General features: G+C 51.5%; 1 protein-coding gene across 6 annotated transcripts in view; it reads left to right on the top strand.

Moving 5' to 3' along the window:
- Nucleotides 1-627: 627 nt before the first annotated feature.
- The window catches only part of COG1 (component of oligomeric golgi complex 1), a 13,228-nt gene continuing 5,831 nt past the window's right edge, over nucleotides 628-8,024 (top strand). For 5 of the 6 annotated variants that reach the window (XR_009537695.1, XM_060135152.1, XM_060135151.1 and 2 more), the window contains exons 1-6: nucleotides 628-972; nucleotides 3,694-3,938; nucleotides 4,074-4,255; nucleotides 4,401-4,571; nucleotides 6,826-6,982; nucleotides 7,634-7,844. Coding sequence is in view for 5 of the 6 variants with exons in the window: in XM_060135152.1 (XP_059991135.1) it covers nucleotides 658-972; nucleotides 3,694-3,938; nucleotides 4,074-4,255; nucleotides 4,401-4,571; nucleotides 6,826-6,982; nucleotides 7,634-7,844 (1,281 nt within the window). In the remaining variant the exon portion in view is untranslated. Of the gene's footprint in view, nucleotides 973-2,054; nucleotides 3,288-3,693; nucleotides 3,939-4,073; nucleotides 4,256-4,400; nucleotides 4,572-6,825; nucleotides 6,983-7,633; nucleotides 7,845-8,024 lie in introns of those variants that run through there. The other variant, XM_060135155.1, reaches the window with a different exon arrangement.

The following is an 8,024-nucleotide window of genomic DNA, read 5'->3' as shown; positions in this document are numbered from 1 at the left end:
CGCTCAGGCCCGCTCCAGAGCATCTGTGAAGTTACTTTCCAATGAACAAAAACGGACTCACGCTTCCCTTTTCCTAACATTGCTTTCGGTGGATGTCCAGAGTAAATAACGAATAACAAGGACGCCCCAGAAGGCTGCACGCCGAGGGCTAGGGGTGAGGGTCCAGCACCTACGGTCAGCATTGCGCGCCCACCCGGCTCCCCAGCCCGCCCAGGACACAGGGGCGGCCGAGGGAGCCTAGGGGAAGGGGACCGGCCGAGAGTGCAACTGCGCCGTCTCAAGAGAAGAACCCCTGTCCCGGGGCCGCGACAGACCTAGCGAGGGACCCAAGCATCCCGAGAAGGCGTTTCAATCAGACCGCGGGCGCTTGGTTATAATTACCTCCAACTTGGGAAGGCTCCACCCGCGCTGGGAGGGGCTTCAAATCCACTAGAGGCTGGACCCGCAGAGGAACCGCCAGCCTTCGCGAATCAACCACCACACAGTTTCCTTTTAAAAAAGTGCCGCCCATCGGCGGTCCCGCCCCTCGGCCGCCCCCGAACAAGCATGGCCCTCAGCAGGCCGGAAGCGCTTCCGCCCCTAACCAAGATGGCCGCCGGGCGGCTCCTCCCCCCCCCCCGGGCGGAAGTAGCCTGTTGGGCGGCTGACGAGTCCATCATGGCAGCCGCGGCCGCGTCCCCCGCTCTGAAGCGGCTGGATCTTAGGGACCCCGCAGCGCTTTTCGAGAGCCATGGCGCGGAGGAGATTCGCGGGCTGGAGCGCCAGGTTCGGGCCGAGATTGAGCACAAGAAGGAGGAGCTGCGGCAGATGGTGGGCGAGCGGTACCGCGACTTGATCGAGGCGGCCGACACCATCGGCCAGATGCGCCGCTGCGCCGAGGGGCTGGTGGGCGCCGTGAAGGCCACCGACCAGTACTGCTCCCGCCTCCGCCAGGCCGGCTCGGCCGCGCCTCGGCCGCCGCGGGACCCGCAGGTCAGCCCCGGGCCCCCGCGCCCGGCCCGGCCGCTCTCCCCCCCGCGGGTCGGTCGGCGCCCCTGGCTGGGCCTCACCTGCCTCAGGAAGAGCTCCCGCCACCCCTTGCGCTCGGCTCCTGGGGGGACGCCCGCGGTCCTTCCCTTGCTGTTGACCCGTTCTCCACGGTCCCTCGGCCGTCTCCTCGGGGGCCTTCCCGCGCTTGCGGGCCTCGCCCCCCTCACCGCACCCGTGGGGTCGCCGGGCTTGTCTTCCCACCTGAGATGGAGACGCCAGGGGTGTCTCGCTAGACTGTTCAACTCGTTCCCTGTATCACGTCTCCTGACATTGTTGCTGGAACAGAGTTCTCCCGTGTTGACACCTTCCCCCCAAGTCGTTCCTTCCTCCTCCCAATCTTCCTCCCAGCCCCGCCCCCACCCCATTCCCAAGAATAACTCCCACGGCCCCAAAGAGCTCTGCTCCCCTCTGTGGGAGTCGTTGGAGGCTAGTAACCAGCCCATCCAGCTCTCGTCTTTTAATAGCGGAACATTTTCATCTTAAGGAACTCAGGTTTTTCTAATTAGGTGATCCGAAGTGTTCCCCCCTGCCGCCCGCCCCAGACGCTAATGATGAGACCCAGCGTGGAAAAATGCTGATCCTAAAAGTGGAGCAGCCGTTTGTGCTCCTAAAGAACGATGACTTAGGGTGGCAAAGTGAAAGGGTGCGGAGAGTGAGAAAGGTAGACACTTGTCCTTAAACCTGGGAGAAGATCCTTGCAGCGACGTGGAAGAAGAAATTGCAAAAGTACAGTTTAGGTCCAGTTTGGAGCTTTTTAATACAGTCTGGGTTTTAGAAAAATGCAGGTCATTAGGCTGGGCTCACACGATAGAACCATAGAAGATTGGAAATTCTTCGCTAACTTCTGAAATGAGAGACTTCATCCCTCCCTAAGCTAATTTGTGCTGGCTTGTTTTTGGAAACATACTTATTTTTATTCCTGTTATATCTTATTTATTCTCAGTCAAACCCACAAAAATTTGAGCGCCTTCTGTGTTCAAGGCACAAAGAATCAGAATTCTGCTCTAAAGGAGCTTACAATCTAGTTGAGAAATTAAATCCATGGAAAGTTGATGAGAAAAATGTAACCAATTTAGAATAGCAGAAGAAGACATTTTAGGATAATGGGTGATTGATTCCCAGAATAATTGTGTACATTTACCATAGGAATTCTGAAGGAAGTCACTTCAGGCTTGGGTCCTTCTCAGTTAGGAGAGGCGTTTAGGATAGATGAGATTTGGAATAGGGGGTCTGGAGTATGTAAAGACAATTAAAACCAAGTATCAATTTGATTAAAGCAGGGTTGGTCAACCTTGGTGCCCTTGACATTTTGAACTGGATCATTCCTTGTTGGAGATGCTTATCCAGGGCATCGTGGGATGTTTAGAAGCATCCCTGGCTTCTTCCCACTAGATGCCAGTAGCACTCCTGTCCCCCACTGTGGTAATCAGAAATGTCCCCAGAGATTGCCACGTGTTCCCTGGGGGATGAAATCCTCTTCCTCCCCACACATGAGAACCAATGGATTCAAGGGTCCCTAGAGGGACTTCCCTGGTAGTCCTGTCTTAAACACGGGTCAAGACTCCATGCTCCCAATGCAGGGGGCCTGGGTTCGATCCCTGGTGAGGGAACTAGATCCCGCGTGCCGCAACTAAGATCCCGTGTGCCACAGCTAAGACCCGGCACAGACAAATATTTTTTAAAAAAGAATAGGTCCCTGGAAGAAAGCAGTGGAAGGACAGGAGACCCTTGACCACCAGGCTAAGATACTAGGCAGCAAGGAGCCTTTTAGAACTGAGCAAAGATACGATCTAAATGGCCTGTGAAGAAGGTTGACTTGACAGCAAAGGAAAAGGATAGGTTGGAGGGGACAGAGAATAAACACAAAGCAAGCGAAATGTTTTTGGATTCATCGAAGTGTGAGATGATGATGACTCGCGGTAGAATCATGGAAGTGGTAGCAGAAACCTAGGTCGTAGAGATGTCGACAGAACCGTCAGAAGGACCTGAATTTCCTGGGATCTGGGGACAGAGTGATGGTATATGTGAAGATGTTGAGGGAGGTCAGATGGCTAAAATTTTTGGTATAGGGAGATGAGTTTAGTTTTAGATATACTGATTATAGAATAGCAGCGAAAGTTCCAAGGGGAGATGTCTGGCAGCGGCAGAAAAGGCTCGACGGAGATTCAGGGCAGCGGGGGGACTACAAGATGCAGTGGTGATCTGCCTGGAGCTGACGCTTCAGGGAGGAGAATCGTGAAGGAAGAGGACAGACCGAGGTGAGTGGAACGTGAAGATCTGGTGGAAGGTTGGCGAAGAGAAGCAGCCAGCAGAGAAGCCCACGATGCATTCAGAGCAGCAGGAGAGAACGTAGGGAGGGCAAGCGCCAAGCACGGGAAGGGGAGAGCTCACTCAAGGGGCGGAGCATCGGCTCCCTGATACCCTGTCTGTGCGATGACCAGATTCGGTTTGCCCCTCCATGGGATGGAGCAAAGGTGCAACCGGTAGGAAAAGCTTGACTCCAGTAATTCTGCTACACGAACCTTGGTGCCTTGCTGAGCGGCATTGAATCTGGCTTCGTGGAAGCTTTGTGCCCCCCAGATAGCCCTATACTTCTCCCCTAGCCGGCCCCACGCTGACCTCGCTTTTGTTTGTCCTGACTTAGCTCTGTGCCTTTCCCCACAGCCACAGCAGCCGTCCCAGGAGAAGTTCTACAGCATGGCTGCCCAGATCAAGCTACTGCTGGAAATTCCTGAGAAGATCTGGAGCTCCACGGAGGCCTCTGAGTATCTCCACGCCACACAGCTCTACCTGCTCTGCTGCCACCTTCACAAGCTGCTCCAGCTGGATCCTTCTAGTTCCCGATACAGCCCTGTCCTCTCCCGATTCCCTATACTCAGCCAGCAGCTGGCGGCGGCCAGCCACTTCCGGTAAAAAGACCTGCTCTGGTGATGGCCATACTCCCCCCCTCCAATTTTATGGAGTGTGTCTCCTTTCCTGATGTACTGGGGTTCTTCTCCCAAGATGTAAAAAGCTCCCCGTGACCCCTGTCATCCTCTCTCTAGGTCAGCCATCCTGCATGAGAGCAAGATGCTGCTTACATGCCAAGCCGTGGCCGACCAAGCCGTGGCCGAGGCCCTGTGCTCTGTGATGCTCTTAGAAGAGAGTTCTCCGCGCCAAGCCCTAGCGGACTTCCTGTTGGCCAGAAAGGCAGCTATTCAGAAACTGCTCAACCAGCAGCACCACGGTGGGTATGGCTGCTCTCCACAGTTTGGGCCGTAAACCCGGGGATGGAGCAGAACAAGCTGAGGGAGGCCGAAGCTTCCACAGCGTTCTCTGCTTCTAACTTTACTGAAGGCAAATTGTTAAAAAAGGATGGCTTCTTCTCGTAGGTGCTGGTGTCAAGTCTCAGATTTGCTCATTAGTGGAGTTGCTGGCCACCACTCTGAACCAAGCTCATGCTCTTTTCTACACTTTACCGGAAGGTCTGCTGCCAGATCCCTCCCTGCCATGTGGCATGCTCCTCTCTACTCTGGACAACATCACAGGCCAGCATCCTACTGGTGAGCTCTGAGCCAACCGCTTTTATTTTCTGGTTCATTCATTTCCTGAGCATCTGCCATCTGCCCGCTACTGTGCTGGGCTCTGGGGACACAGCAGTGAATTGGACAGATATGGACCCACTTTCCTGGAGGTCAGAGTCTAGTGGATATGCAGATATCTGCTTCATATCAATATTGGCCATTGCTATAAAGGCAGAGTACAACTTGACTTGGTAGCATTGAATGGAGGGACCAAGGCCGGAGACTTCCTTGGGGACAGGATATTTAAAGTGAAACCTGAAGGTTGAGTAAGAGTTAGTCAGGCAAAGAAGAGGGTTCCAGGCAAAAGGAAGAGGAGGTGCAAAGGTCCTGAGGCAAGGAGGATGTTAGTATATGAGGAACTGAAAAAAAGCAGGGGAAGCTGAGGGGAAGTGGGTGAGGGGAGGAGTAGCATGAGAAGACACGTGGCCAGTTTATCATTTGGGACCAGAGAATACAGCGCTGTGTGAACAGAGCAGTGGATAGCCTTCTAGGACCTTCCAGGCTTGGTGGTCCTCCTGTTATATGTTCCCGTGCACCCTGTACTTTTATTTGGCAGGATTTGTCCCAATTGGAATTAAATGCGTTTGGCTTTTATGTGTCAGTGGTTCCCCCTGGGGCTGGAGTGGATGCTGAGAGCTCACCGTGACCAGGTGACAGACGATGGGGGCAGCAGAGATGGAGCTGATTGGGCAACTCGGACATGTGTTTAAAAGACAGTTTGGTGAGGGATTGGCTGCAGAGGGTGTGGAAGGAAGGGATCCAAGTTTACTAGAAAGGAGTTTTTTGTTTTGTTTCGTTATTGAAGTATAGTTGATTTACAGTGTTAGTTCCTGGTGTGTAACAAGGTGATTCAGTTATATATTCTTTTTAGGGTTCTTTTCCATTATAGTTTATTACAAGATACTGAAGATAGTTCCCTGTGCTATACAGTAGGACCTTGTTGTTTATCTGTTTTATATATAATAGTTTGTATCTGCTAATCCCAAACTCCTCATTTATCCCTCCCCGCCCTTTTCCCCTTTGGTAACCGTAAGTTTGTTTTCTATGTCTGTGAGTCTGTTTCTGTTTTGTAAATAAGCTCGTCTGTATCATTTTTTAAGATTCCACTATATGTGGTATCATATGATATTTGTCTTTCTCTGACTTACTTCACTTAGTGTGATAACCTTTAGCTCCATCCACGTTGCCGCAAATGGCATTAGTTCATTCTTTTTTATGGCTGAGTAACATTCCATTGCATATATGTACCACATCTTCTTTATCCATTCATCTGTCCACGGACATTTAGGTTGCTTTCATGTCTTGGCTGTGGTAAATAGTGCTGCAGTGAACATTGGGGTGCGTGCGTCTTTTCAAATTAGAGTTTTCGTCTTGATATATGCCAAGGAGTGGGATTGCTGGATCATATGACAAGTGTATTTTTAGTTTTTTAAGGAACCTCCACACTGCTCTCCATGGTGGCTGCACCGATTTACGTTCCCACTGACAGTGTAGGAGGGTTCGACAAGGAGTTGGTTTGAAAGGGCTGCTGCTGAGTTTACTTTTGAAAATGTTGCCTTGGAGACAGCTGAGACCTTGGAGTGGGAACGTGGAGTGGAGAGGCAACCGTGGGTCCAGAAGAGAGCAGTGAGCGGTCTGGCCGGGGCGACACACACGCTGCGTCTGCAGTGGCTGTTGTTTGAGGCCTTGGGGCGGATGACGTCAGTAAGGGGAGGGGATGACGGAGGACTGAGCCTCAGGAAACTCCAGAACTCAGAGGTCAGACGGAGGAGGCACGGCTGAAGGTAGAAGGGAAACGAGCAGAATGTGGTGACAGCCCGGAGGTCATTTTCAGACAGAGATGTGTATTAAACAGTCTCATTTCTGGCTTACTTAATCTTTCAACGGAAGTTCTCCCGACGGAAGAACTTTCAACGGAAGTTCTACTTTTAAAATACCAAGCATTACATAGCCCTCATTTTCCTCCTTTCTCTTTTTTCCCCCATTCCTTTCCTCTCTGTCCTTTGCCTTGTCAACCAATAGGATGGCAGAGTTGGAGGGAAGCTTCCACACTCCCTCCCTGATGAGGGGAGGCCTGGACATACTCTGTGCTTCCTTTTTCCCCCTATTTCAGGGGTCTAGTCCGGCTGCCCAGAGGAAGACTGGATGATTTTTGGAAATTCCTTCCAGGTCCTTTATTAATTTGCTGTTCAAAGGATGGTCCCGATGACCTGTCCCTTGGCCCTCTCCTTAGGAAAGGGCATTGGTGTCCTGCAGGAGGGCATGAAGCTGTGCAGCTGGTTCAAACACCTGCCCACGTCCGTCGTCGAGTTCCAGCCAGCTCTCCGCACGCTTGCGCGTCCCATCAGCCAGGAGTACCTGAAAGACACACTGCAGAAGTGGATCCACATGTAAGTAGCCAGAGCTTTCCTGGCGGGGGACAGGACCCACCCAGCCTCGCCTGTGACCACAGGAAGGAGGGAGAGCCCTGGCCATATGGCTGGTGCTCTGGGCCAGGCCAGCCCCACCTCAGCCATCTCTCACTGTGCTCACGGCGCTCAGCCTCCGCTGGGAGAACCAAGAGGGAATTTGTCTTTCAACACGTGACGAAGAGGATTTTAGACCCTCTTTATGTTAGAGTTCTGCCACTCCTGTGCTTTTATTTAGTGCAGTGTCGTGTGTGTTTGTTTTTTTTAATTGAGGTGTAGTTAATTTACAATATTGTGTTAGTTTCAAGCATACAGTAAAGTGATTCAGTTATACATACACATATATATTCTTTTTCAAATTGTTTTCCATTATAGGTCATTACATGACATTGAGTACAATTCCCTATGCAGTACAGTAGGTTCTTGTTTACCTGTTTTATGTATAGTAGTGTGAACATGTTATTCCCAAACTCCTTGAAGTGTTTATGTATTTATAAACACTCTGATACATGATAGATATTTACATAGTAGGACCCAGGTAAGAGGTTCTCAAGTGGAGTCCAGCTATTTTTCTTAATAAAGGTGTGAAAACCACGAAACTAATGAAGCCCAAGAAAAATGATTTTGTTGCAGGTGTAATGAAGACATTAAAAATGGGATCAGCAACCTGCTTATGTACGTGACGAGCATGAAAGGTCTGGCGGCGATCCGGGACGCCACGTGGGAGTTACTTGCCAATGAGTCGATCCATCACAGCTGGGATGTGATATGTCGGCGGCTTCTGGACAGGCCTCTCCTGTTCTGGGAGGACTTGATGCAGCAGCTGTTCCTGGACCGACTGCAGGTGAGGTGGGAAATCGCGTGGTCCAGCTGTTCGGTGGCCAGTCCCGGTGTGATCTTTTGATTGTCTGGGGAGATTCCCACCACTTCCTAAGTATATTCTTTCCCTGCCGACCTACTCCAGGGCTGACTCTTCTGGATAATGAGCCATAAAGATGAACGGATTCTGGTGCTGAAAAAGAGG

Source organism: Lagenorhynchus albirostris, chromosome 20 (genome assembly GCF_949774975.1).
Source record: "Lagenorhynchus albirostris chromosome 20, mLagAlb1.1, whole genome shotgun sequence".
NCBI lineage: Eukaryota > Metazoa > Chordata > Mammalia > Artiodactyla > Delphinidae > Lagenorhynchus > Lagenorhynchus albirostris.
Note: the sequence above shows the minus strand (reverse complement) of the source record. Positions and strands in the feature narration are given on the sequence as shown.